The sequence below is a fragment of the Corvus hawaiiensis genome, chromosome 10 (genome assembly GCF_020740725.1).
Source record: "Corvus hawaiiensis isolate bCorHaw1 chromosome 10, bCorHaw1.pri.cur, whole genome shotgun sequence".
Lineage (NCBI taxonomy): Eukaryota > Metazoa > Chordata > Aves > Passeriformes > Corvidae > Corvus > Corvus hawaiiensis.
Genome location: NC_063222.1, coordinates 2,287,526 through 2,315,497, shown reverse-complemented (window position 1 = coordinate 2,315,497; position 27,972 = coordinate 2,287,526). Strand labels below are relative to the sequence as shown.

The following is a 27,972-nucleotide window of genomic DNA, read 5'->3' as shown; positions in this document are numbered from 1 at the left end:
AAACCAAAAAAAACCAACAAAATTTAATTCCAAGCTTTTGCCGGCTCTATTTATCATGAGGTCTGTAATTGTCCTCTAATTAACAAGGCAAGCAAACAATTCTGTTCCTTCCTTTTCTGGTGAATGCAATCGACTGCAGGCTGTGTTAGCATTGCTGGTGCTTTTACTGAGAAATACGTGTTTGTTTGCATCTCTGTCTGTGTGTGTATCAGTAAAAAAATAAAGACATTCAGCACCAGTAAGTCTATAGGAAGTAGCAGTAGTCCAAGTGAAGTTTAATATCACAATTAGTACTTGTTTCTCATCTTAGTACTTGAGACTTGTTAAACGTAATTAATCCTGTAGAAAGGAAAACTATCTCTGCTGTAGTGTTGTATTTCCAACATCTCAATGAGCTTGGATACATGTTTGGATCAGTGAAGAACTTCAGTCTGCTCTTGTGATGAGACTGTTAAACAAAAAAACCCCAGGTACCACAAAATTTTATTAGGGTTTGTGAGAAATTTAATATGGTATCAGCAAGGAGGCTTAATACCTCTTAAATTCGTGAGCTTGTTCCCTCAGAAGCTGCCTCTCTGTGCTCATTACCCAAGTGAGGATGTTGAGTCATGCACTGAAGAAGTAGCAGTCAAGCCAAGGGCTTCTTTGTCACTTGCTGGCTCTGTCTCTCTCTTCTCCTCCTCTTTTTGCCTTGGGACAGGATTTAGGGATGGATGAATGCTAAAGAATAATGCTTTGAACAGCAGCCTTCCCACCAGGCCTGCACTGGGAAGAGGGAACCTGTATCACTGACTCGCAGGGAAAAACACAATTGTGTTCAAAGGCAGTAAAACACAGATCTGAGAAACAGCAGAAATTGTCATGTCAGGGGTGGCTGTCACTGTGGCAGGGCAATATTTGCCTGCCTGCAGGTGACTGCTGTGAATCCTCCTGCACACTCCCAGCTTCGCATATTTCAACAGAGGGCTAACAGAGCAGCTTGCGTGTTTTCCAAATTGGTTGGTCTTACCTGCTGAAAGGTGATGGAATGTCAGAAATGTGCTCTCGAAATTTCCACATCTTCCTGAATAAATTTGTTGCAAAAGGTGGCTTTTATTACTGAAGGATATTTTTAAAGACCTTTCGAATTCTCTTTTTAATGCACCTGTGCATATGTGGAAACACATGCAATTTTGTTCTGATTTTGGGTTTCTAATGTGTTTCATAGAATCCAGGTTGTCTCTCCTCTGTCAATATTTGTGACAGGTTAATGATCAATCTCTTGACCTCATGGCTGTTCCTGGTGTACATCCAAATCTCTTTCCTGTCTTCCCCTAAAAAAATAAAGTGAGTATAATTGCATGGTTCTGTGTAAGCTGAACTCACTCTGGATCCTGTGTTTTTGAAAACATGCTGCAGGTAGCAGAGAAGTACGCGCTGTCGAATCCTGGTAAATCATTCAGTGGGGGAAGGTAATGCCAAGAAATCCAAACTTCTGTCTTGTACCTGTGACTCCCAGGTATGTGCTGGTTGGTGCCTGGCTGGGGTTGGTGTGGATGATCTTACCTGCCCAGACCATCAGGAATTGCACAGTGGCTGCTGGAACTGCTGGGACTGCTGGAGCTCGTGGCTGGTTGTGCATCTGCCCTTGGTGTGAGAGCTGGCACAGCGGGGCCTGGGCTGTGACTGGGAGCGGCCCCTGCTCCTCTGGGGTCTGGCCCCTGCACTCCCATGCTCCCCATGGCTTTTCTGTGGGGCCTCTGGCTCAGACCCTGCACCACATCCTGGGCTGGCTCAGCCTCTGCCTGTGGGGATTCCTGCTGTGGTGACTTGGAGAAACAAGGGACAAAAGGTCAAAATGAACTGGGGAGATGTTGATTTCTTTGTCCCTGCTCTTGTCCTTTTGCTTCTACTTCATCTTTGTTGCTGGCTGGTTTTGTTGACAACATACTAACTTGATTCTTCTTTTCCCTCTGAAGGAAGTCAGAGTGTTCTGAATACTCACTGACATGGGGAGCAGCTCCTTACTTGCGATATTTCTCCTGCTGATGTGCTCCATCAACAGCAGCTGCCCGTTTTCATATTCAGGTAGTACTTCTGAGTTACCTTTTTAACTTGTGTTACTGTGGCAATTTCAGCATTTAAACTGAAACTACATTCCTGTTCTGAACACAAAGTCCTGTGGGTTGAAGAAACACTTCCTGAAATGCACAAGAAAAAAATAATATTTGTATATATATATTTCCAAGAGAAATCAGCTTTTCTTAGCTTTCTACTTAGCCCGCACCCCTGCTGAAAAATATTCTCCTTGTGATATTGAACCCAAAATCATCATGATTTTTGCATGGCAAAGATTTCCAATTTGGGACACTAAAATGAGGCACTCTCAACATGTATCCTTGGACCTTGTGTTGACTGTTTTACACAAGGTTTGGAAATGGCTTCAGAGAGCTGTAAAACAGGCACGAGAGTGTGCAGGATCTCGGGGACCATTGTGGCTGCTCTTGCAGAGGAGGAAGAGCAGAGCTGCCAGTGTATCTGCACACCAGAAGGCTCACCACAGGCATCTCCTCTGTGTGCAACATCTACTTAGAGCAGGTAAATCCTCTGAGGTTACCCCAGAATACAAGGAGTGCTGAGGGGGAATTTCACTCATGAAAGACATTTCACTCATGAAAGATATTTTCTGTTAACAGACAGCAGGATCTATCCAAAGCCTTTCTCCACTAAGAGTTTTTATGGGCTGTTACTAATTGCCTAGAAATGGGAAAATTTAATATCATTCTAGAATTTCAGGCATTGCTGTAGATACTGTTCCTGCAGCTACATGGAAATGTGTGTTTTCACAGTCCATCTCCAAAACTGGGTTCTTTGTCCAAGGGTTTGATTTGTGCAGGGCGTTGCCCCTTGACTTGGAAAATGGAGCACTGTTAGGTGCACTGCTACGTGGTTTTTTGTGGGCTTTGTGGGGATTACAGCCTGAGCCTTCATCTTAGAGCATTGGTAGCAGCAGCCTCTCCATCTGCTGAGTGGGCTTTGGATACTGGGCCACACTTCTGGAGATGTAACAAAAAGGCAAAAACCTTTAGAAGCAGCAGGAGGTGTGTGGGGGGGACCTTACTGCCATATTCCCTCTTTGCATTCCTCCCTTAACTTACAGTAGTAGCTTCAGGCACCACAGGAGAAGGGCAGGTAGTTTAGTGAAGTGAAGCTGAGATGACCTAGGTATAAGTACAGATCTGACACTTTAATATTTCTCTCAATGGAGGATTGGTGGCTGTCCTGTTGTGGCCACGGTAGCACCTGGAAAACTCTGGGTCTCCATTACCAAATACCAAACTAATGATTGCTGTGAATCAAGATGGTTGAGCAGAAAAATATAACCATCCTCCACGGAAGAAGCTGCAATACTCAGGAGTCTTGTGGAATAAAAAAATATTTCTGCACTTATCTGCAGGTCTCAGTAGTGGCTCTTTTGATTCACTGAAAGAAAGCTTAAACTACTGGTATCTTTTGCTGGAACACAGGATAATTTTATTTTCCTTTGGGCTGTTTGTGTAAATTTCCATTCCCCCTATTTATACCAGCCCACTGAATACTTGTCTGACTGTGACTGTAACAATGCTGCTGCTGCTTTGTGTTCCTGTACCAACTGTTCAGTTTTGCTCTTCTAGTGTTTATGAGTAAAGACAAAGCCCATGAGGTGCTGCAAGTCCATAAACGCGCCAACTACTTCCTAGAAGAGATTCGCCCAGGGAACCTGGAGAGAGAATGCAACGAAGAAAAGTGTTCGTTTGAGGAGGCTAAGGAGATCTTCCAGTCACAGGAGAAAACAGTGAGAAACCTGATTTTAGGAGAAATAGAGCAAAGTTAGCAGTGGGGTATAAATAATCCTTCCCGAGCCATCTGGTGTGGCTTTGGTAGGTGTGTGCCTATGGACGCTGCAGCTTGAGTCCCTTCACAGGGTAGGTCACTCAAGGCACCTGTGAGATTTCACTTCGTTGAGTGCTCAGTTTGTTGTGTAAATGTTAAACACAACTCCTTGAAAGTATCTAAACCCCATATCTGTGTGAGTATCAATCCAGCAACATGACTGGGACATTTTCAGAGGTCACTTGCTTGATCAGACCCTCCAAATACAAAGGAGGGGTATCCTGCTCCCAAGGGCCTAACAGCATCCTGCTGGGAGCAGGGCTGGGGCATTCTGCCAGGGCCTTCTGCTCAGGGGTGTCACACAGAGCTCTCACAGAGGGGCCTGAGCTCTCCTGGATCCAGCCCAAGGTGCCAGGTGATGTCTCCTCAGCAGGTAGAGCAGTGCAGGGGAAGTGGCTCTTCAGAGCAAGGCAGCTGGTGCTGAGGCCTTGCATTGACACATTTTGGGGGGGGTGGTGCAGGTGATGGTGGTGCCATTTGAAACTCCTGGGCCAGGAGACACTGGCTAAAAGGTTTATGGACCTGAGCTTTCCAGTTTCATTTTGCTTCCAGGACAGCCCAGTTTGTGCACTCTAGGGCTGGTCCATGGTGCAAACAAAAGTGAGTGGCATGGTGGTGATCAGGAGATCTGCTCTGAGAGTGCATTCATGGTTCTAATCAAAATGTTAGTTTACATGGACCCTAAAAAAAAGAGTTTTCTAAATTATATCTTCAGTAATCAATATGACCGTTTATGACTGTTCTCTTCATTTGTGATTTCTTCTTGCAGATGGAATTTTGGTTCAATTACAAAGGTAGGTAAAAAAGGAATTTTTAGAAAATGTATCTCTTGTGTCCCTCTTGGGTACAAAGAATTATGTAGCAATTTAGAGCCAGGTTTCTCTTAATTCCTGGAGCTACACTCTACCTTGTTTCTTCTCCGTAGGTTTAAATCCATGTAGTACAAATCCCTGTAACAATGGTGGAGTGTGCAAAGTAAGACACTACAGTTACTTTTGCATCTGCCCCCCTGCATTTGGAGGACACAACTGTGAAACAGGTGAGTACAGGAGCAGACACACTGACATTCATTCTGAAGGAAGGATGGCATGTGGTCATCTCCCATCTGCTTTCAAGAAATGACAGGGAATTACCCCTTTTTATCACTTTAGAGGGATAACAACTCTAGTAACTCCTGCCATAGATGTCTGCACTGGAGATCAGTCATGGTGAGGCTCTTCTCTTTTATTGAGTCAATCATCAAACAAATGAGACAAAGCCTACTGTAAGCAAAAAAAAATTATTATATTTATGTTGCCATATATGAATAATGGGAAAGGAAGGAGAAAAACTGCCTTCTCTTGTCAGATTTTTGATCCTCTGAAAGGCTGTATCCAGTTTGCAAACTGAGGCATGAAATAATAGCAAAAGCTAAACTAATGTGGAAACTATGAATCATAAGTAATTTTTTTCCTCCAAGTGTCAACTTTTTGTCTGTACAGTGAAACAATTAAACATGATTATTTTTAATGTAACAATGAATAAAAATCTCAGTCAGTTTCTCAGAGAATTTCCCCCCTGCCCCTAAAATGCCCTGTGCTTTAAACTTGCGTTGATATAAAAGACAGGGTATGCAGATGGATCAAAACCAGGTGTATTTAGAAATGTTTTCTTTTCTAGGCCTTTTCTTGCCCCTGGTCCACAGGTAGAAAGGCCCCGAGCTCAGCTGTGGCCTCAGGACTAAGTTGGCAAATAGGAGGAGAATAGTTTAAACAGAACAGCAAACATAAAGTCTGGTTTGCTGCAACTCAGCGTGGGTTTCTAGAACTGTAAGAGGTGGTTCCTTCTGTTTCCCTGTGAGATTCCAGCAGATGTTTTCCTACTTTCCTTGATGCAGTGGTAGCTCTGGGAGCTGCCCGGCGCCCGTGCGCAGCTGTGACCGCGCGGTGCCGGTGTTTTCCTGGCAGAAAAGTTGGAGTGCTGGTACAAGAACGGCGGCTGCTGGCAGTACTGCAGGGACGGCGACAGCGCCTTCCACGTGGTGTGTTCCTGCGCCAGGGACTACGCCCTGCACGAAGATGGGAAGAGATGCGTGCAGGCAGGTAAAGCAGGGGCGGCTCGGGTTATCTCAGGCAAGGGGCAAGTTGGCAGGCAGCGACTTCTCCTTCACTAATTGCAGAAGAGCTGCAGACGCTGCAGCTACTGCAGCTTCCACTTAGTGTATGAAAAGATCCGTCTTATTTAAAATGTTTATCTCTTTTAAATGTTAAGGTTCCTCTCTATCAGGTGTCTGTAATCCAGTGCCCCTGTGAACAGGTACTGGGTCAAGGAGCAGCAGGACAGTCAGCTCTGGGTCTGTTCCTTCTGCATCCACACGGGCTAAACAGTGTCATGATGCTGAAGTGCCGAGGGGACAGGCCGGGGGCTTTAAAACTGGCTGTTAAGGCAGGAAGGGAGCGCTGAGTTTGCGTTCTGTCCTGAAGAGGGCCCTGGGCAGGCTGCTGCTGGCTGATGCCAGTGACTCAGAAAAGGCACAGCCGCGGGCCCGTTTCCGGGCAATGAGCTCTGCACACCTCAGTCGGGTGCTGGCCAATGGGCTGTTGAACATCACGCTGTCAGAGTTGTTCCTGGGCTCTTACTGGAAGGTTGAGTCCTATCCTTGGAAAAGCTGCGTTGAGTTCAACACGACACCACATACCCTAAGCTCAAGGCTGTTTCTGTCATTCCTCCCTCCAGCACCGTTTCCCTGTGGCCTGATCAAAGCCAGGTGGGCTCTGGAGGAACAGCGGCTGGGGCCGAAATGGCTCCGCAGGGGCCAATGGGAGCACAGGGATGTCGTGCCCAAGTGGAATGGGAACACAGAGGGCATGGTTAGGCAGACAGAGCTGGAACACAGTGATGTTGGGGGAAAGGAGACTTTAAAGGATGCTTTTGGACAGAGCGTGTGCACAAAGGGTGACACTGGACAAACGGGGATGGCAGGAGATGTTTTCAGCTGGAACAAGACACAGGTGGGCTCTGTGACCCAGAAACCACTGTGGGACAGTGCCGTGGGGCAAGAGCTGGATGTCTCTAAGCACTACGAGGCAGTGGAGGAGACCGCCAGGCCTGGTAGGCCCAGGGGAGCCCTGGCTGCCCAGGGTGAGCCGACCCAGGGTCCTGAAGGGCAGAACAAGACCACAGCACCTACGGCCAGACGGGGAGGAACAGCGGGAAATACTACAGAGCAAAACCAGCAAGGGGAGGGCTCTGGCCAGAACGGAACAGGAGCTGTTCAGCATGGGAATGAGGGGCTGCATCAGAGCAGTGACGGGGGAGATGTTTTGGACACGCCTCAGCCCGCCCCTCAGCCCTCCCAGGCAAACATCGGCTCTACCTGGGAGCAGCATGACTCCAGAGTAACGGGAGGAACACTGTGTCATCGTGGACATTGCCCCTGGCAGGTAATACTTTCCTTCCAGTCTCACCATAAAACACCACACCTAAATGCTTGTTTACTTTATCATCACTGGGTCCATCAGGAGGAGCAGAGTTCATCAAGCCATTATAAAGTTGTTTGTTTCAGGTCAAGAGCAATGGAACCACAGGTATTTCTCAGTCCTCTGCAGGGCTTTTTGATGATAGGGACCTTAAATACCTTTATCATTCTTCCCTTATCTTGCTTTTGGATTGGAATGTTAATACCCTCTCTCTTAAGTCAGTCACATCTTCTGTGCTCTCATTCAGGTTGTGTCTGCATGTCCTTGGGGAAAAGCCAGGCTTTGCCTCCTTTTGGAAGGCTGGTACTTTTCACAAGTCAGGTTCCATGGCCAGCTGAGATTCCTTTAGAGCTGTTCACAGGTGTTACAGTAAGGGAGGTAAAACTGAGGGCTCAAAGGTGAAGGCAAGTGCATGTGGCAAACAGGGATAACTGAAGTGTTTGTTTCCATTGTCTTGTTTTGGATTTTAAATCATGGTTTGGGGCATTTTTTGTGCATGTCCTTATTTGTTGCTGATTTTCACTCTATTGTCTCTGGTCGGTGTCATAGTGCTGGGTGGGGGTTTGTGCACAGAAATTCTGATCTAAAAAACCCTCATGTTACCATCAGTCTCTTTTACTACTGTCATACAAGTGGATTTCCCAATTCCACAAGTCAGGAGGTATTTACAGGTAGAAAAATCAGAGGTAGACAAGTGAAAATGTCACTATTAGCCAATTTTAGGGGTTTCCACCATGTTATAGCCTGATTCTGAGTAGTTATATGAGAATGTAGTTTGAATGCTGCCCAACCTATACATTTTCTTCTTGAAATGAAGTGTTACCATCATGGAAGTTTCAAGTTTTCATTACAGCAGGCAATTTGTAACTTAATTTTGTGTATATATATATATATATATATATTCTTGAGTTTAACACATTAATTTACAGGTCTAGAGAGTTTAATTGAGGAGATGCTGAGGCACTGATGGAGCTTATAACTTTGAACAGACAAGACGGACATCAAACACAGAGCAGCATGTTTTAACTTCTCCATTTGCTACTGTGTAGATGATTACAAATTTGATGAACAGAGTCCCAGTGAACTACACCTTGCAGTTCTGTTCCTAGCCCCCAAAACTTTTCAAACCACATGAAACAAAATCTCAGTCATACATGTTCCTTCAGAAGAATGCCAGCCACTGCAGCAGGCAATCGATTTGAGTTTGTCAAGCTTAGTTCCTTATCATACTCTGCTCCCTTGTTCCAGGAGTGCAATCATTTTATTACTGTTCTCACCCCACCTGTGCTTGGTCTGCTGGTGGGGTCGTTCCCACCAGCCGTGTCCCTTACCCAGGGTCAGGCCTGCAGCCGACCATGTGTGCAAGAGCCTGGCCCCGCCCTGGTGCTGGGTTCTGCTTCTCCCCTCCCGCAGGTGCTGCTCCGGAACAGCCGGAACGTCGGGTTCTGCGGCGGGAGCCTCATCAGCCGGCGCTGGGTGCTCACGGCTGCGCACTGCCTCGACCTCGTCAGCCCCCAGCACGTCACCCTGGGTGAGCAAGGGGCACCTCTGACTGCAGCTGGGCCTTGTGTGACACAGAAGGCAGGGCTGAGACAGGCCCAGCCTCTCTGGGATTTAGAGAACACATCATGGCCTTGGCACCATGCAAGGGCTGAAGGGCTGCAGCTGGTCCCTTTTGTTTCCACTGAGAACCTGAGAGCATAAAGCACAGACCCATTCTGGCAAACTCACTGTGCACATCTCAGGGACACTTCAGGGTGAAGAGTTTCTGCAGGTGACAGTCTGCGCTCAAGGCCATTTGGGGTTTCAGTCAGCCTTAAGATTAGCTTCCTCCTGTGCTGCCTCTTCCACTAAGCCTGTAACTGCGTCAGAGCATAAAGCTCCTCTCACCAGCTCCAGCCACAGGAACTGGACCCTTTGCAGTGGGAATGCTGCAAACACAATTTGTGCTTAAACCCTTGCAGAGAGGGAGGAGTGGGAGGAGCAAACAGTGTTCCAGCACTGGGCACGTGACAGGAAACAGTTCTCCAGCCTTAGATCCAGCTGCAGCTTAATGCTGATGTCATGTTCCTGAGGGGAAAACATGGAAGTTTAGACACAACAGTGCTTACTAAAAATAACTGACAGTATTTATGGGAAATAAATAATCTCTGTTAGTGTGTCAGCATCCAGGCTCCAGCTCTGTCCTGCCTCTAAAGGGCACCTGGATAGTTTGGACTGCAGGATCACAGCTACAGCATCAGAAATCAGTGTCACAAGCAGGATTTGGGTTGGGCTGTCCCACCTTGGAACAAAAGATAAAAGCATTATAACCCCCTATCCTTCCTGTTCCCTGTGACAATATCACCGAGGCTGTTCAGTTTGCTTAATGGTTTAACTTGTCCTGAGTGCAGGAGACTTTGACAAATACCAGAGAGAGTTCAAGGAACAGAAGATCGCTGTGGAACGGAGCTGGACGCACCCACATTACAATTCCAACAACTACAACGGTGACATTGCCCTGCTCTACTTGAGCAGTGCTGCTGTTTTGAATGAGTACGTGATTCCCATCTGCCTGCCCAGCCCTAACCTGGCTGCACTGCTCTCCGAAGAGGGGAGAGTGGGGATGGTTAGTGGCTGGGGAGCCACACACGAGAGGGGCTCCACCCTGCGCTTCCTCATGAAGGTGCGGCTGCCCATCGTGGGCCTGGAGCGCTGCCAGCAGGCCATGGACAGGCTCCTCACCGACAGCATGTTCTGTGCAGGGCACAGCACGGCCACGGCCGATGCCTGCAAGGGGGACAGCGGGGGGCCCTTCACCGTGTCCCACCGCAACACCTGGTTCCTCCTGGGCATTGTCAGCTGGGGTGAGGGCTGTGCTGAGCAAGGGAAATACGGCGTATACACCAGAGTATCCAACTACATCCCTTGGATCAAAGAGGTGGTTGAAAGTGTAGCAGATTCAGAAGACTTTACAATTGACTTTTCTTAATACCACCTCTATGAACGGAGCAATTCTGTTATTACAATGTTTCAGCCTATGACACTATGCTTGCTCCCATCCTTAATGGTGTAAAATTAACTTAGCCTCAAAGAAGTTTTGAAAAGCATAAATTGCTAAGTATTGCTGAGTAAAGTCCTTGTGTATAATAAAGAACTATCTGCAAGTAACAAAGGAGGAGATAACTTTTCTTAATGTGAATTTGGAAGATTTGTTTTAGAGAAAGCAAGCACTTTCTATGCCTCAAGCCTACCTGTGTTACCACAGCCAGGCCCACAGCCCTGTGTGAATTCAGTGCTCACCGAATGAAGTGCAGTTGTGCTAATGGTGTCCGTCAGAAGGCAGTGCTCAACACAGGGAGGGAGCTCCAAAGTTCTGGCACAAAGTACAACCTCAAATACAAATCAGTTTACTAAAATTACAGATGTTTTCCAGTACAAAAACCAGTGGCTGTATGGAATTGTGTATAAACTGAGCAGGAACCTTCTGCAGGAAGATAAAAGGATTTTGTCAGAGAATTCTGAAGAGTTGATCTGTTTCATGTCAAAAGTTTTGATTTTGTGACCCTTTCTAACAGTTGACTATGACATTATGATTACAAACCCTCAGAACTTGTGAAAGTCCATTCTTACTGTTCCACAACAGAATCTTTGTTTTCATCAGAGAACAAGCAGTGCTGAGCTATTACAATTAATTTTGGCTGGAAGAATTTGCATTAGGCATTGCACAAGACCAACCAGGTTCAGTACTTCAGGGAAATGTCTCTCAGAAGTAGTCCCCAGCACCCCCCCTAACTACAGGACCAGATTGTAGCGTAAGACCTACAAAAAAAGTTGGGAGATGAAAAAAGAATCCATTCTAACCCCTGAACCTTCCGGACAGACTCTGGCTCTGAACAGCTCTACACAGTTCACAGGGTTGCATCTGCCACTATGGCAGTAAAGAATGTCCTGGCTTTCAAGAAATGAATTAAAAAAAAAAAAAAACCCAAACCCTAAACCCCTGAAGGGCTCAGCACACTAAAAACACACACCTGACATGGTTACTGCATTATATGCATACCTGGGGAAAACAGGAACAGAGCTCTTTAGTGCCCCAGCCAGCACAGGTGTCCTCCTTCAGTTCTCGCTTCAAGCTGGTGTCCCAGCACACAGCTCTATGTTACTGTCACTCCCTCCACTCTCACAGGGACAAATTTAACATGTGACCCTCCACACACTTGCAATCTCTCCCTGACTGGTCCCAGCAGTAACTCAGCCAACACCAGGATCCCCAGAATTACAGACTACTCATTACAGCAAACAGGCTCTGCTCCTCTGGCACAAAGATGACTTCTTTACTGAAGAAATACCAACTGCCAATTACCTGTGCAAAAGAGTCCTCTTCTTGGAGGCAAGCTCAGCAAAGACAGCCATTTTCAGAGGTAGAGGCAAAGAAGCCACAGTACCAGATGTTACTCTGTTGTCATTCTGTAGCAGCAGGAACAAAGAAACAGCATTATCCCCCCTTACACAAGAACATTCTCCTTCCCACTGGTAAAATAAACTTTTGCAAAATTACTGGTAAGCTACAGCAACATTTTACCTAGAAGCTGCTGGAACTTTAAGTGGTCAATCTGCTGGCTTTCTCCTGAACTTTACATTAGTCTTCATGAAAAGAAAATCTTTTGCATGGAAGATGGTCAGTATTTCTAAATCAAAAGCAATAGATGCAGATCTCCAAAGATATAACAACTGATTAATAAAGCAATGAATAAAAAGGACACAGGTGAACAAAAAGTCAACCCCTCAGTTCTTCCACATCCCAGGTGGTCTGTGCGTACCTTCTTCTGAGCAATAAACAGGCAGTCCCCTCCCAAAAAAACCCAGAAGATATTTTATTTTTTAAAGTGTTGCAATACAACAAATACATGATCTGTACACAGGACACAACAGGGCCAGTTTAAATACAATCAGGAGAAAGGAGTCCCCATATTCACAGTCCTTGGACAACATCTTCTACCAGAACCTGAACCAACAATTTAAGGATTCACTTATAAAACAAACCAAAAAACCAAACCCACCCCAAACAAGTTAAAAAATTTAAAGGTCTCCAAAGAGTCTGTGGGTGTATTGTCTTACAGCAGAGCTCATGGGGCATTCTGTGAAGGGTCACAATGGCATCTTATTGCCCTCAATGCTGATTTTCACTGCATGGGCCGATCTGCTTTTTTTCCTGATATCTGTGAATTTCCGCATCTGTTTGTCCAGTCGACTCACCCCTTTCTTAGAGGTCCCCTGGAACTTAAAAATAAAACTAATAATTACCACTGAAAAAAAGCAGACGCCCCAGAGGTCCAAGGCAAGCGGCGCATGCGAGGCTGCACCCGGGCAAGGAGCTGGGGAGCCCCTAGGCCCAGCTGGTCTGTCTTTTCTCTTCCCAGAGGGGGAAAATGCTTCCTGCAGTATCTGCAGGGCCCAGGCAGAGGCAGTGGCACTCACAGCCATCACAGTGCAGGGTCAATCACTGTGTAGCTGGATACAGTTTGGAAGTTTGGTATCTATTGGCTGGAGCTCTGTCAGAACCACAGTGCACCAGTGTCAGCCCTCTAGGGCTTCCTGCAGGAGAGTTACACACGGATACACTGTGACTGACACATCAATTCTACACTGCCATTTATTTTAAAAGTCAAGGATTAGTATTTAGAAAGCAAGGGATTACTGGACAAAGGCAGTGTAGGGAGTAGCAAAAAGAAATGCCTAAGCAGACTATACAAGCTATTAGAAGTTATTGCATTTCATCTCTGTATTTGAACTGCAAATGAAAACCAGGTGGCGCAACAGTTACTCCGCACAGATTAATACAGTGATGCTGTGCTGACACACCACTGAAGACAAACAGCAAGGACCTTCCAAGCCATAGCCAGTGCTTCCTAGAAGGCAATTTTCCTTAACTGGACAACAGAAACAGTAAGTGATGGAAACATGACACCTTTAAGTTTGGGAGAAACAGTGATATCCAGAACATGCTACTTAGTATCTGAAAAACACATCCATTAGAAACCTGTTCCCATGGCTAAGGAAGGTGCTCCTGACGCGCTTTTAAATAAGCTTTATTCATAAAACTATTCACTATTCATTGAAATTATAGCTAAAATTTCACAGTGATGTTTAAGAAAATATATTTTAAAAATCAAATAAATATGACGCTTAAACTCAACAGTTATCTATGACTTGTGCTCACCTCTTCCTGTCACTGTTAGCTTGTGGCAGCCCTGCTCACAGCACTGAAATGCAGACCAGGAATTGTGAAAACAATTCCCAGACTGATGCATGTTCTCCCAACGCACACTCACAGCAGAGGACTCCTCTCCCCCTGGTCTCAACTCTGTACCTCCCATCAACCACCCTCATCTCACATCATTCTACTTCCTTGAACGAGCAGGTGTGAAAACACCTCACTGTGCCCCAGTCAGAGGTCAGCCGCAGACGCTGGCATGCAGTGACACAAGGTCCTGTACCAAGGGCTAAGAATTCCCATATGTCGCTTCAGGTGAACCTGGAAAACCTAATTGTATCAGAACAGCATTCAAAACCACAGGTGGTGCAAAGCTGGTTTTGAGCACAGGTATTGTCACTGAACTCCTGTCATTCGGATACCCTGAAGCTGTGCAGGCAGGAGCCATGGCAGATGTTACGTGCTAGAGCCTGTTTAGTCCTGTACAAGTTCCCTTGTAGGTCACAGTACAGACACGAGAGAATTCAAGGAGAGTTTTCCAGGTTTAAGTTAGGGTGTACACACTCCTGTCCTGCATGTGCAAACTGCCAACAGCTGGAGCACATGCACTGTTCACACCTCCCTCGAGGGATACCTCTCCAACTTGGGAAGGCAGGTATGGCTACAGGGGCATCCTGTTGCCTTCAATGCTGAACTTGATGGCCCGATGCACTTTGCTGAGTCGTTTCTGTTCAGCAAACCGTCTCTTGTGCTTTTCCAAGCGACTAATACCTCTCTTAATAGTCCCGGGCTAGAAACAACATCTCAATTAATGGACAGAAGGAGAGAGAACAGCAGACAGCACAGCAATTGTTACTTCTTCCATTTACACATATTCTACCACATATACCCCTTTTAAATGAAACTGTATGAGTAATGGATGAACACATAAAGCAACACAAAGGCCTCCACTGAAGCTGTTCATGTTTACCAAAACCTCAAAGGTTTCCCAAACTGGAACATTATCAGAACATGATACAAAAGCTGGGAGAGGTATAAAAACATCAGTGCAGCGACACAAGGACTGAACTGCAGCTTGAGCTCAAAATGCTTTAAAAGCAAGAGGCCTGTAAATCAGATTCTCACCTGAGAGAGAAATTCTAGAAAAGTTAACTCAAAAATCTCTTTTTGGTCAGAGAAGATGTTTTCCTGTGAAAACACGTGATGAGCTTAGAGCAGCCTACTTATCAGAGAATTTACTGTCGATGCTCACTAGAAGAGGCCCTTAAAAGAACTACCCTCCTGTACAGTAACCAGGCTTAGGAACAATCACCAGGACACTGCCAGTGCTTACCCTGGAGGACTCCATCTCCACGTTCCACTTGGGCCTGACCACGTAGTCTTTGTTGGAGGGCATTGGCACCCTCGCACGGGCACAGAAACCAGGGTCCCCGGGCCTGAGAGCCCTATGGAAAAAAAGGATGTGACTGTAATGGACAAATCTTATCCAGAAAGAAGTAAAGCCACACAGTGTGCTCTCCTCTGAAACACACTGCATACCACTGCCTCTAAAACCTCTACACAAGTTCCGTAGTGGTAGTGCCACCAAAATACTTTACTCAATTTATTTAAAAAAAAAAAAAAAAAAAAAAAATTCCAACCTACTTTTCCTCTCCTGTCAACACTTTCTCCAGGTCTCTGCGGGGAGTCTGACCACCAGAGCTGCAAGAAAAGTAAGTATTTATAGGCATCTATACAAAGAGAAAGAAATTTTAAAAGACAATCAAGTGTGTTAAAAGAAAGAGGCCGTAACTCACTACCCTTTTATTTCCTGTAGTATTTACACACCACTTTGTTTCTCTTGATGGAGTCTTAGAAAGAAGGATTTCCTGTTTCGGCCTGCTACTCCTACCTGCTCAATTTCCTTCGATGAGGCATCTGTTCCAAATCTCGCTGTTCCCTCTCTTCTCTGGTCATGCCTTTGTAGTTTGAGGTAAGGCCAAAGATGGGTCGAGACCATTCATCTATTAAAAAAATAATTAGTTAACAAAGACCAGGCCTTTGTTTCTCTCAAACCACACTGGTGATAAAGTACAGCTTTGAAAGTTTGTGGCTAGTATTTACGCTTCCTTTAACCAAATGATTTTTGAGCCCTTAGTATTTAATGGAAAAGTAGCCTTGTTAATAGAAACAAGAGCTTTCATCTCCAAAGCCTCTGTTGCCTGCTCTTTTAGGATGTCTCCAAGCTCTCAGAATACTCAGTGTCAGTTGTCCTGCACACCACAGGAATGCTATTTTAGAAATACGCAGGAAAGTCCCTAAAGAACCTAAGTTTATCATCAGTCTGCAGCCATTCTGGATGGAATGCACTCCACATGGAGTACAGTTGGTTGAGTAGTAAACATTCAGTCAGCCAAGTTCTCTCTAAAGTCCACGGAATAAATAGTCCTCTGGCAGCACCTTCCTGCCTTTGCAGCATATACACAAGATCTGGACAATGAGCCAAGAGAGAAGTGGGACAAAACAAATGCCACCCTCTGGTTTAGGATAAGAATGAAACAGGTGCATGCAGTAGTTAATGTAACAGTGTTTGTTAAGAGCTCTGCGAAGTGATGGAACAGATCAGTGAGGTTCCTACATTGCAGAATCTATTCTACAGACAACAGAAGTGCATCAGAAACTGATGCAGAAGTTCCATTCCCCATCAGTGGAATCTCAGGCAGGCAGGTTTACGTACTGATCAGCTTCCCGGCCATGTCCTTGTTCGGTCTCGACTCCTTGGGGTGTTTGTACAGGTACATCACAGCCCGTCCAATGCCACTGTGCTTCAGGGTCTCTTGGCTCACACTGGGCAGCTGCAGAGTAAAGGAAAGTCAGAAAACAGCAATAAATGATGTCTGAATATTAATGATGTTGCTGGACTTTGCAAAAAGACCAAAACTCACCTTTCACTTAAATATCCTTGGAAAAATTAATGTTTTTCATTGCCCCACTAGGAACTGTTTAAAGTATCAAACACCTAAACCTAGAAATTTGCCATAACATTCTTAGGTTTATACACAAAATTAAGTAGCTTTCTAGAACTTTTTGCTCCGAATGCTCTTTAGCTTGTATTACCCCAAAACTGTGCTACTGCCTTCAAACCATTCATTCTACAAAGATAAAAACTTACGTGGCAAAGACACTCAAGCAATCAGCTTAGCTACAGACACTGAAAGCCTACACTGAGTGTGAGGGGCCTTCCCATGCACTGCACATTTTAACAGACTGGAAAAGAGAAGGGACCACAAGGGAAGAAAATTCAAGGATGCACAGCAAATAACTCTTCACTTAAATCTGCATATAAACCTGAAACAGGCAGGCAGGGCCAAATCATCTAAATTGTTTTACACCTGTTGTGCAGGTTGCTTTCCTTGTGTGTTTCCCTGCACAGCCCATTGGCAACAGCTGCAGTTCATTTATCACCCAACATTTCCCTAAAGTGCATGACTGTAAAACCATGGAAGCCACTAATCAAATATGGTTAAAAGTCAGTTCCAAACCTCTTGCAGGATCTTCAGAAGCTCCTCCCTTATCTTTAGTGCTGGCAGACTTCGGTCTGGAAGAGGAGAAAGCCACTCTTTGATGGCAGACATAACACCACTGTCGATGAAAGTTTCTTTGAGATCCTGCCTAAAAGGTTTAAAGAGAAGCCCTGAAGTCATGTAATACAGCAAAATCTTAAGATGTGATGTTCCTTCAGGAAAATAGTGCATTTGAGTTTGTTTCATGTTAAATTAAGAGGGAAAATTATGTATAATTTTAGGTTTTTGAGGTCACCTAGCTTCAGCATTTACCTGGAATAAAAAGAAAGTGTTTGACTCCATACTCAGTACAGCTGTAGTGTAACTCCATGAAATCTTAAAAATTCTTACTATTCCCCAAAGTTACAGTTAACTGAAAGAATGACAACTCACTTTTTAAGATGCATAACTACAGTTGGTAGCAAAGTTAATTTCTTTAGTGCTGGTTTCTTTTGTGTATTCAGCTGACGATCCTCCTGTAAAGAGTTGAAGAATGAGCACAAATTAATGAAAGAAAGGAATCAGCAACTCTCATTCTTTGCAACACTTACAAGAATAAGACTAGTCTATTAAACTAGAAGTGCAACTTTGGAGGGATTACACTAACTTTATCTCCTGCCCCACCATCCCACAGCTCACAAACAATTATGCAGTAATTTCTCTGAAAAAAGGGTCATCACTTTAGTTAATATTTCCCACAAAAGCATCACATTAGGAGAGTGCCCCTAAATTTACAATTTTTTTCCACTTCATGACTTAGATTGACTACAATAAGTGGAGGTCCTCTATGCTGTGCACAGGTAACTCAACACTTTGTTAGTAAAGCCTCAACTAAAAAGCAGAAAAAGCTAACCAGAACAGTGGGAAGGGAGAACATGTATTTTCACCTCTGCAATTTCAAAATTACTTTAATCCAAGGCCTGATTGTCACTATCTGTTCAGTACTTGTCTCCCATATCAAAAACACCCACTGCAATTAACAGATTTCTGTCCAGATGTGGTAATTCCTTTCCACTCATCCTAATCCACTGAAGGCTCTTTCTGTGCAGTGTTTGTTTTATTGCAAGGGGGAAGATTCTTCTACTGCGTCTCTTCCCTCTTCCTGCCCCCAAATTCTGAACTTTACCACCTCACTCAAAACATCTGGCTGTCATTTTGTCCAAGAAAGGCTTTCCTGTCAAGCCCAATGAAGTTTCAGTTGCCTTCCAGATTGCTTTCTCACTCTCCCCATCTTTCTGAACTCATTATCCTTCTGATCTCATTCTCAAGAAGATATTTTTTTGTTTTTACTGTTTGTAAAGCTCCTCTTTCTAAAGTCCTGTATATCCCTCAATTGGTTCTAATGCGTTTTGCTGTGCTGTTTATTAATTTGATTGCTACTCCAACAAAACAGAAGACACCTGACAAAAGGCAAGATCCCAATAAACCTTCCACAGCAACATATTAAAACATTTCTCCTTGAAAAACACGGGCTGCCAAGACAGAATGTCCTATGAAAAACACAGGCTGCCAAGACAGAATGTCCCATGAATCTGTTCCTCTGACATCGTTACCAGCACTGTCATTCAAACAATTTGGAAAAGGGCTCTTCTCAGGAACAAATACCAAAGTATGACGCATGCCAGTAACAGTATAATGGAATTAAAGCACATTCCCTTTCTCAGTATTTAATATACTTCTAGGTAGTTTATAGAGCACCTATATATCCTTTTTGATATAAGTTGATCTCAGCTGATCAAAGTTTAGCAATTTAGCTAATTTTAATTTTTAAAATGTGTATTTTATCAAAATTTCAACAGAATAAATATTTAAATTGTTATATAGACATTAGAAGCTTTCCATAGTGTACAGGTTACTCCTGCTGAATACAAGCCAGATTTTTGTATCTTTTTCATCACAAGATTTGCCCATAGAAGGGAACTGAATTTTAAGGTACCTTTGGAACCTGGAAAACTCACCTCAGCAGCTTCATTCATCTTCACAATCATGGCACTGACCACATCATCTGCGTCACTGATGAAAGTTCCCCCGTCACGGTTCCGCCTGCGCTTGCCGCTCATGCTCTTCTTCCGCTGCAGCATCATGTCAAAATCTGACATGAAGTCCATGCTGAAACACAACCACAGCATTTGCTGATGGTCCTTGGTAGGAAATAATTGTGTTTTTGTAGTGTACAAACACTGTCTCAAGGTCCCTGTGAGATAATTAGTTATTCTCAGTATGCAAAATGCAAAACTACCGAAGGACTCCAATGGCTCCCAGAGGCCCTCAGACCTCGCTGTAATACCCAACATGTGCACACCTGTAATATCCAGGGTCCACAATGCCATTTCACCAAAATCTGGCATTAAGAAAGGAATACACAACCCACTGACTTACTGCTTCCCTCTTTTGATGTTATCATCAGAGTCCGATTCATCTGCTGTCTCCTTCGTGTCTCCACCACCTTTTTCTTCCTCCAAATCCTCCTGGTTAAAACCCTGATGGGCAAAGACAGTGCAAATCAGTGTATGGATCAGGACTGAGCATCTATGCAGGTACCTGACACTAAAAAAGCTTCAGGTAAGTCTTCAGAGGATCTAGCAAGATGAACAGTCTTTTTAATTCCCCCTGTGACTACTGTCACACCAACTCTCCCAAAAGATGAGCTGTAAATGTTATTTAACCCAAAGACCGCTCCCCAGTGAGTCTGGCAGATACAAAACTGACCTGATGCAGCATATACATTCTCTTCAGATCTAGCAAGTGAGCAGGAAACATCCAGAATAATACTTACCGTAAATTCCTCCTCTTCCTCATCACCAGATTCTCCAAATATATCTGCGATCAGGTTCCTGTGAAGGTAACAGCAACATTTATCTATTTGGACTGCAACAATGAGATGTGTCTTTTCTGCAAAATCTCTAATGTGAGAAGATCCCCTTTTCATTCTGTCTCCTACTACTGACCTTCCTCTTCATGCCACCAATGAAGGTAGACAGTCATTCACTGGTTGGGATTTATCCATTTTCTATTCACCATCACTCCCACAGTCTTCAACCCCAAAATAATTCATATTCTTTCACACTTACTCTTGTTCATTTCCAGATTCACTGTCACTGCCAAACAGATCTTTCTCTTTTTTCTTCCCAGCATTCTCTTTTCCTTCTTCGTCCTCCTCCTCACTATCAGACACAACATTTTTCTTCCTTTTGTCAGATTTCTCTGAAGCAGCGTCACTATCTGATTCTTCAACATCAGAAAGGATTCGTACCTTTTTTGCAGCTGCCAGCAGAAAAGAGCATTACTACTTGTCCCAGTAACAGAGGGGACAACTGTTACTCTCAAACTATTCTCTGTCTAGTCTTCCTACACCAGACCATTGCCATTTCTTAAAAAGCATATCCACTTTATTAAATCAGCAACAAGAGCTTCCATACATGTCTATCCATAAAAAAATTGTAATTTTAAATCTCTCACTCCCAGTATATGAAAAAAAAACCGACAGGAAAAAATTACTGGAGAAACAGCAATGAAGTAGATAAGTAACAAACTATCATGTCAACAGATGCCAGTAAGATCCCTGCAGTCTTCTGTTAGTCTGAGTTAGACCTACTTATTACTCAGAAGTATTAGATACACATTCACACAGCAAAGCAGTTAGAACAGCCACTACAATTGCAATTCTGCTCCAAAACCAAATCTGATTTATGGTTTCTCACTTAGATGTTTTATTCACATAAAAGCAACAATTTAACTTTCACACCACTGCCTGTCACAGCAGGTTTTCACAGTATAGTTTCTTACGTGTTTTCTCACTGTCATCCTCACTGTCAGAAAGGATGGCTGTTTTCCTCTTCACCGTCTTTTCTTCCTCTTTCTCATCTTCCTCACTGTCCGATATTTTATGTCTCTTAGGGGCTTCATCTTCACTGTCAGAGCCCTGAAATCCTTTCCTTACATGTTCATTATCTGAATGATGAGAGTCATTCTGCACGTCTTCCTTCCTGTCCTCCCCATCGCTATCTTCAGACTCTATCTGCTTGTGCCTGGAGACATCCTCACTCTCTGAGTCACTGGCTGGCTGCTTCTGGAGCTCTTCACTCTCGGAGTCACTGGCTGGCTGCTTCTGGAGCTCCTCGCTCTCAGAGTCACTGGCTGGCTGCTTGTGTGACTCCTCATTTCCAAAATCACTGCTGTGATCCCTCGGAGGTTCTCCATTGTCAGAGTCACTCGCTCGATGATTTAAGGCCTCTTCATTTTCAGAGTCACTTAAATGCCGGTTTGGATGGTCTTCAGTATCAGAATCACTGTCTTTCCCTCCATGCGTTGCTTCATTTTCTGAATCACTTACATTGTGATTTGGGGGCTCCTCATTATCTGAGTCACTGTCTTTTTGCCTTGGGATATCTTCATTTTCAGAGTCTGTCATATGAGGCTCTCCTACTTGCCTGTCATCTTCTCCATCACTGTGTTCATTCTGAAACAGAAAAAAAATCTCAGGCAACTAAGCAAAAACACCTTAAAAAGTAAAGAAAAAATGTTCTGAATTTTTGCTTGTCCTTCCTGCAATCTGATTATCCAAGGAGCTGCAAACTGAAATAATTTCTATGTAGAAATAATTAGACAATTTACATCAAAAGACTATCTAATACTTTATACTAAGAAAAGTATTAAGAGATCAATGGAAGTATGTCCATCCTGCAGCTCCATGGTATTTTGAAAATGGTAACAGAACTCACAGAACACTTTAAGCATGTCTAAGAAGGGTCCAGTTGCTCAAGGGTAAAGGCTTAGTACTTTTATTTTAATAGGTCAGGCCTTCAAAGTGGTTTAGGTGACATACCCAGTAATAAAGCAAGAAAGAGTATCTTGCATCTATCATTTTATTTTCCTGAAAATCTCAAAGAGATGTTTTCTCTGTGAAATACATCTTACTGAAACAGCACAAGCATTACTCTCCAAGTGAAGCTAGCGCCTGTTTCTTTGTCCAGGAAACCTATTTAAGAACAAGTCAAGACCAAAAGCCTACCAAAAACCAGGAACTAAGTTTTAGTCAGACCTTTCAGAGTATTATTGTTAACAAGTTTTGTGTTTCTATGCACCAGAAGAGTTTCAACACTTCGCTCCCCTATGCTGACAGCTCCCGTGCTCATCCACACACCCAAGATAACCCATGCACAAATACACCCACCTGACAACTTTAGAACTGAAACAATCCTTTGACTTTTCTACACAGTAAAAAATACTGAGCCATACGCTCCATTTTAGAACCTCTCACAAGCCATCTTGCTAAATATAATTACTTACAGCATCATATTTTATCTTTCCAACATCTAATTTCTACTTGGGAAAAAAATTTCAATTGCATTTACCCGAGAATATGAAATTAGATTCTTGAACACTCGCTCCATTAACTCAGCTCTCACAGCTACTCTCACCATAATCCTGTTTTCAGCTGAAAACAACACTGCACAAGGAACTTCTCTTCTACATACTCAACTCAAAGCCTCAGCCAGGCTTACCTCAGTCATTTTGTCTCAGCTATAAACTTTTTCTACTTCCAAACTGAGTATTGTCCTAGGGGATGCTTTAAGACCTGTATGTGCTGGAGTTTCCAAATCTCTCTTTTCTGCAATTTAATTTCCTTGGAAACAGACATTCTATCTATTTTTATTTTCTGTAGTCATTCTACTCCCACATTCAGAGCCATGAAAAAATCATAGGTGTAGCTATCCTACACCTACAACAAAAAATACTATTAATCTTTAAAATGCATGATGCAGGAAGAATTTTAAATAAAATTAATTTCAATTGCTTTTAGGAACTACTTCCTTCATAATTATTCTAAGTGGCAAAGAGCACTGCTTTTTAAGACTTTGGACTTTATATGTTTATTCCCTTGGCTAGCACTTGATAAAGATCTTCTAAATTACTGCAGAATGACTAACAAAGTTACTGAACAACGAAAAAAACCCAAGGACTATGCAATTTTAAAACATGCACTTTAAATACTACTTCACTATTTCCATGCTGCTTAATCCTAATTACAAACAGCTGATGTGACAATCTGAGTTGTTTTCTCTCTGCTGCTTGCTCCTGTCTCTACAGCGATGCATCTTTTGAATCTTTTGTATCCAGTAGTTCTCGTTTCTCCTCACAGAAAGGAAACATGGTTCTGTTAAAACCTGAATCTGGAATTTTAAACAATATGAATATTAGGAAGTGACAGAATTGAGGATGTACACTCAACTGCTCTCAGCTTGTTACTTACTATTTTTTTCCCCTACCAAAAAATCACTTTGATTGCCATCTCCTAGTATGTCCCACATAAACCAATCACAGGTGCATGTGACAGATCTTCCCTGAGTGTAATACTTAAGATTAAAGAAAACTGCAGCTGCAAACAGAACAGAAGGCAGATTCCACAGCAGTTACAGGTAAGGTCATTGAGAAACACTGAAATGAAATTGGTATCTACAGTAACAAAAATTATTTAATCCTTGTTTTTCTACCATTTTATTTTTTGCAGGTTTGTCTGTCTTCTCTCAATGTCAGACAGTGAATGCTGAATAGTACTGATAATTATGCCAGCAGTAATAAAGGCTCTTCCTAAATGAACCCAAGGAAATTAATTAAAATACTACTCTTTAAGATATTAGGATCATCACCTTCTCAGCTTCCAGTTTAGAAATTCATTGGTGAACAAACAAATTTAAGAACCAACTAGAATCAGTAATGAGCCTCAATATTTCTAAGATCAGAAGTGTGGCTGCAAGTTATATATGCACCTGTTCAGAATTAATCACTAAATTACAAAGAACTTCTTATGCAAAAGCTTGGTGAGAGGACACTATAATTATAGAGCATTATTACTGCAGATTATTACAAGATTCCGAACCTTTACTCTGTTATTGCAAACTGACAATCACTCCTGAGAATGAAGATGTTTGGGGAGGGAGAGCAGACACACAGCTGGCAGGCTCGCCCAGTGCTCAGAGCAGCTCAACTGCTGCAGTGTGACCACCTGGAGAAGCAGCACCGAGGTAGCAGAGGTGTCCCTGCACACTCTGGGCACACAGCACCACCTGCCCCAGCCCGGTGTGGGAGGCTAGGCCAGGCAGCAGCACTGTGTCAGTGAGCGCAGCAGCGCCCCACAGCCCCCACCCAGCACCACGGAGCACCTTCTGCAGCAGAGCTGAGACCCTGCACGGGCCGGAGCTGCCCACAGCGGGAAAGACTTCTGCATACAATTAATGAATCCACATGTTTTGGAATGTAATTGATATAAAAAGTGTACCAACTTCACAGTAAAATGACTAAACACTGTTGGATTAAGTTTGATAGTCTTCACCACCCCTTTTAAACTGTATTAGTTCATCTCTAAAAAAGTGTTTTCAAAGAAATTAAGTATGTAATTTTTGACTTTTCTAGTTTCCCTTTTCCAAATACTTAACTGAAAGATCAGACATTCTCAAAACCAAGTAGGTCTCAGGTAATTGCTACTGCATTTTTCTCTAATTCCTTTGCTTTCTTTTCTTCCTCCTCTTTATCTATAAACATTTTAATTGAGATGTCCTTAACTTTTTTTTTTAAATGAAAGAGCTCTATAACATGAGGCTTTAGTACAGTATAAAATAAAGAATACATCAAAATCAAATTTACAGTGTTACACTTCTACGTAAAAATTTCAGCTACCAAGCAGTTTATTGGATCAACATGCAGCCACTTTTAAGAGCTACTTCTTTGATAATTTAGTAACTTCAACAAAATGGAACCCATCCACTACAATCTCATGAAAGATGAGTGTTAAACTAAGACCTACATAACCATCGTGGGCAGATCAGCAAGTTCCTCCTTTTTTCAGAAGTGTCACATATTGGTGCTTGCTAACAGTCACAGTCTAACCAGAACTCAATTCATGAAACAGCAGCAACTTGGTGGAAGTGTAAGAACTAAGTTATTACAGATTTCCCTATGACCCTGACTTGGACAAACACTGTAAACATGATTTCAGATTCATTACTGTACTAAAACTAATTCTAATTGTCTAAAGCAGAATCAGTAAGGACATCAAGGAGAACATTTATAGATAAAGTGGGATTGGGGGAAGGAAAGCCAGAAAAGAATTGTGGAGAAGAAAAACCCACATACCTGAGACCTACATAAGTAATTCCTCAGGATTCCCCTTTTCTTTAAAGTTAAGAACCTGAAAGAAAAGTTTGAAATTTTAAAACTTTAGTTCTTTACATCTGCGTTCTAAATTAGAGACAAAATAGTAATTAAATAGACTTAACTGATTAGGCTGTCTCAAAGGTTTTATTACCTTTGAGTGTCATTTCTCCCACATACTCCTAAAGATGAAGAAAATAAGACGAGAGAATATTTAGAGTAAATAATAAGACAAATGACTGAAAGCTACTCCTTTCAGAGATGGCTGCTCCACATTGCCTTTTGAGTGCAAAGTGAACTCAATGCAGGGCAAGAAAAATTAAGACTTCATAGCAAAACAAAATATTCAGATTTTGATTTGAGCTGAATCAAATAAAGCATTAAGACTTGACGGTTCACATTTAGTATTGGTCAGAAAGGTGGCTTAGCTTGGCTCTTTTCTTTTAATTGACTTTCTGAAGTATTTTATCTATAGAGGAATATTCACCTGCCACCACAGAACAAAGCCCTTAAAATATTGCAGCACATGAAGAGGACCAGTAAACAATGATAACTGGTACTTTCTGCTTACCTAAATCTGAAGAAGACATGCTGCAGATGTAAACAACAATCAACTTCCTTGTCACAGTAAGTAAAAGTAAAATCTCAGAGAAGCATAGAAAAGTAAGAGCCAATGATTAAGCTTTTGTACATGGCAGAAAAAGTTTAATATTATTGTAGCAGCACCATGACTCTTCACATACTCATCACACTTTTCTTTCATTAAAACAGAAGTACTAAATCCCTCCTGACAGATAGTTATGTTTCCCAGGCTGAGAAATATGTTTCCTGCCACACTGAATTTGTAATTGTCACAACAGGAGACACTGCCTCACACCAAATCTATTTCTTCCCTTGTACTTATCAACACCTTTCAAAAAAAGTAAATTCCAAATGTGCTTTACAGGTAAGTTCAAATACATGGGAAGAACTTTCACTTTATACAAATACAAAATCTTCATCCAGTTTCTAACTCTGAGGGAAGTATGAATTCAATAAAGGCGGGGAAAAAAAAGAAGAAAAAAAAAAGGATTGCAAGTTATGCCACAATGGAGTCAAGCCTTCTCCCACATCAGCCTATGTCACATTTTAAGCAATTTCTAAAATGTGTAACACTGAAAACCCAGCCAGAGTAAATCCTGATCTTTACATAAAATACGCACACCACTATGAAATGGCTTTGATTACAGTTTTTATGAGTATCAAAAAGTTCTCTGTAACTTTGCTGGCTAGAAGACCTGAGTTCACAGGCCAGAATTACTCCATCCGACTAAGACCTGATATAACTCTATTGTGAGTCACAAACAATTCTTAAAAATTAACTCTTAACTTCCAAACTGTCCTAGAAGTCTAAAGGGAGCCTTCTCTCTTATCACAATTTCTTCTCAGCCCAAAAAGTCAATCCACAAATGAAGTGACTCTGTCCCAGATACAATCCTGGACCAAAGCCTTTCCATGCTGAATGTTTCTCCAAATGGGAACCACTTCAGAGGAAGAATAGGTCCCATTTAGAAACCTTAACCTGCTCCACATGCACACTTGCTCCTTTATGAATTACAAGGTGAAAACCAGCATAAGGCAGACTCAAGAGTCAGTGCCCCCATCTGACATGGAAGCTGGGAGAGCATTTATTCTCTGGCAAGGAAATCTACACCTCCAAAGCATGTGGTTTTACATCACTGCACAGAATTTCAGGTGCAACTTCGAATTCCTCATAATCCATTGCTTAGAGTTTCAAACTCCAAAATTTTATCTTTGTGAAATCGAAGGTAATCGAGTACAGCTTATTCAGGTTCAGAACAATGTGTGCTATCATAACAATTAAGAAGAAAATCAAAACCCTAGCCAACATACTTGTCAAGAGACTATCCGATGCATTTTTATGGAAGTAAAGTTTTCCCCGATAGGACCCTTAAGAAGAACTGAATAAATACGTATGCCTCGGTTATGAGAGAATGCCACTTTAAACAACAACAAAAAAGAATTCAGAGAAGAGTAAACTTTATCTAGATAAAGCTCCCGTAGTACCTCTGAATGGTGCCCTACACTTCCATTCTCGGATCCAGAATGCTGCTCGTTTCCTTCATCTTCCACATCAGATCCTGAGTCTCGCTCGTCTTGCACCGGAGTAGCTCCTCCATCATCTATCCCGAGGTTAAAAAAAGAAAGTAAAACTCAGCGTTTAAAGGAACCGCACAGGAACCGGGCGGGCTCCCGCTCTAACGGGGCAGGAAAACGGGGCTGTCCGAACAAAGCACCCCAGACACCCCCGGAGAGCGCACAAAACCGCCTACACCATGCGGGCAGCGACTGATGCACTGCCCACACACCGGACTATTGAAGGAATTAACGCCGTGCTGCCCTCAGGCCAAGGCCCGCCCGCTGTCCCCCCGAACCCGCGGGCCTCGCCGTGACCGATGCCTTCCCCGGAGGGTCCCGCGCCCCGCGCCGCTACCTGACTGCTCCCCGCCGTAATAGTGGGTGTCCATGCCGCGCCCCGCGGTGGCGGCGGGCGCTGCCCCGGGCGCTCCCTCAGCGCGGGCCCGGCCCCGCCGCCTCGCACAGGAACAAGATGGCGCCTCCCCGCCCAGCAGCACACCCGCCCCGCGCGCACGGCGCGCCGGGTCTCGCGAGACTCCCGGGGCAGCGGCCGCCAGGGGGCGTTGCACGGTCA

At 43.4% G+C, this 27,972-nt stretch overlaps 2 protein-coding genes across 13 annotated transcripts; one reads left to right on the top strand and one right to left on the bottom strand.

Moving 5' to 3' along the window:
* Positions 1 to 7: 7 nt before the first annotated feature.
* On the bottom strand, positions 8 to 27,881 carry IWS1 (interacts with SUPT6H, CTD assembly factor 1). 8 transcript variants are annotated; one of them, XM_048313800.1, is made up of 16 exons: positions 27,327 to 27,414; positions 25,385 to 25,441; positions 25,242 to 25,296; positions 20,895 to 21,567; positions 20,180 to 20,372; positions 19,885 to 19,942; positions 19,488 to 19,588; positions 19,067 to 19,217; positions 17,502 to 17,584; positions 17,088 to 17,217; positions 16,283 to 16,400; positions 15,458 to 15,569; positions 15,211 to 15,267; positions 14,900 to 15,011; positions 11,716 to 11,819; positions 8 to 2,180 (listed from the first exon to the last, which is right to left on the bottom strand). In XM_048313800.1, exons 4-16 carry the CDS (start codon positions 21,517 to 21,519, stop codon positions 2,132 to 2,134), a joined length of 1,893 nt encoding a protein of 630 aa, XP_048169757.1. In that variant the 5' UTR covers positions 21,520 to 21,567; positions 25,242 to 25,296; positions 25,385 to 25,441; positions 27,327 to 27,414; the 3' UTR covers positions 8 to 2,131. The 8 variants fall into 8 exon arrangements, with proteins under 8 accessions (XP_048169757.1, XP_048169758.1, XP_048169752.1 ...); XM_048313801.1 differs by having other exon boundaries at positions 25,414 to 25,441; XM_048313795.1 differs by lacking the exons at positions 25,242 to 25,296; positions 25,385 to 25,441 and adding an exon at positions 27,754 to 27,881 and having other exon boundaries at positions 27,327 to 27,442.
* LOC125330576 (coagulation factor IX-like) lies at positions 1,987 to 10,524 on the top strand. Of its 5 annotated transcripts, none has more exons than XM_048313804.1 (8): positions 1,987 to 2,067; positions 3,654 to 3,814; positions 4,682 to 4,706; positions 4,838 to 4,951; positions 5,859 to 5,993; positions 6,628 to 7,334; positions 8,784 to 8,901; positions 9,764 to 10,524. In XM_048313804.1, the coding sequence occupies exons 1-8, from the start codon at positions 1,989 to 1,991 to the stop codon at positions 10,339 to 10,341; spliced, it is 1,917 nt and encodes a 638-aa protein (XP_048169761.1). In that variant the 5' UTR covers positions 1,987 to 1,988; the 3' UTR covers positions 10,342 to 10,524. The 5 variants fall into 5 exon arrangements, with proteins under 5 accessions (XP_048169761.1, XP_048169760.1, XP_048169762.1 ...); XM_048313803.1 differs by having other exon boundaries at positions 5,789 to 5,989; XM_048313805.1 differs by lacking the exon at positions 3,654 to 3,814 and having other exon boundaries at positions 2,010 to 2,067; positions 5,789 to 5,989.
* Positions 27,882 to 27,972: the final 91 nt, after the last annotated feature.

Bases quoted from the DNA above. Each gene is read 5' to 3' on its own strand.
- LOC125330576 (XM_048313803.1), top strand. From the start codon at position 1,989: ATGGGGAGCAGCTCCTTACTTGCGATATTTCTCCTGCTGATGTGCTCC. The intron at 2,068-3,653 runs GTAGTACTTCTG...TTGCTCTTCTAG, and splicing joins CTGCCCGTTTTCATATTCAG to TGTTTATGAGTAAAGACAAA. The intron at 4,707-4,837 runs GTAGGTAAAAAA...TCTTCTCCGTAG, and splicing joins ATTTTGGTTCAATTACAAAG to GTTTAAATCCATGTAGTACA.
- IWS1 (XM_048313795.1), bottom strand. From the start codon at position 27,787: ATGGACACCCACTATTACGGCGGGGAGCAGTCAG. The intron at 21,568-27,326 runs GTACTACGGGAG...TTTCTGTTTCAG, and splicing joins GTGTAGGGCACCATTCAGAG to AATGAACACAGTGATGGAGA. The intron at 15,268-15,457 runs GTAGGAGTAGCA...CTTTTCTTGCAG, and splicing joins CATCGAAGGAAATTGAGCAG to CTCTGGTGGTCAGACTCCCC.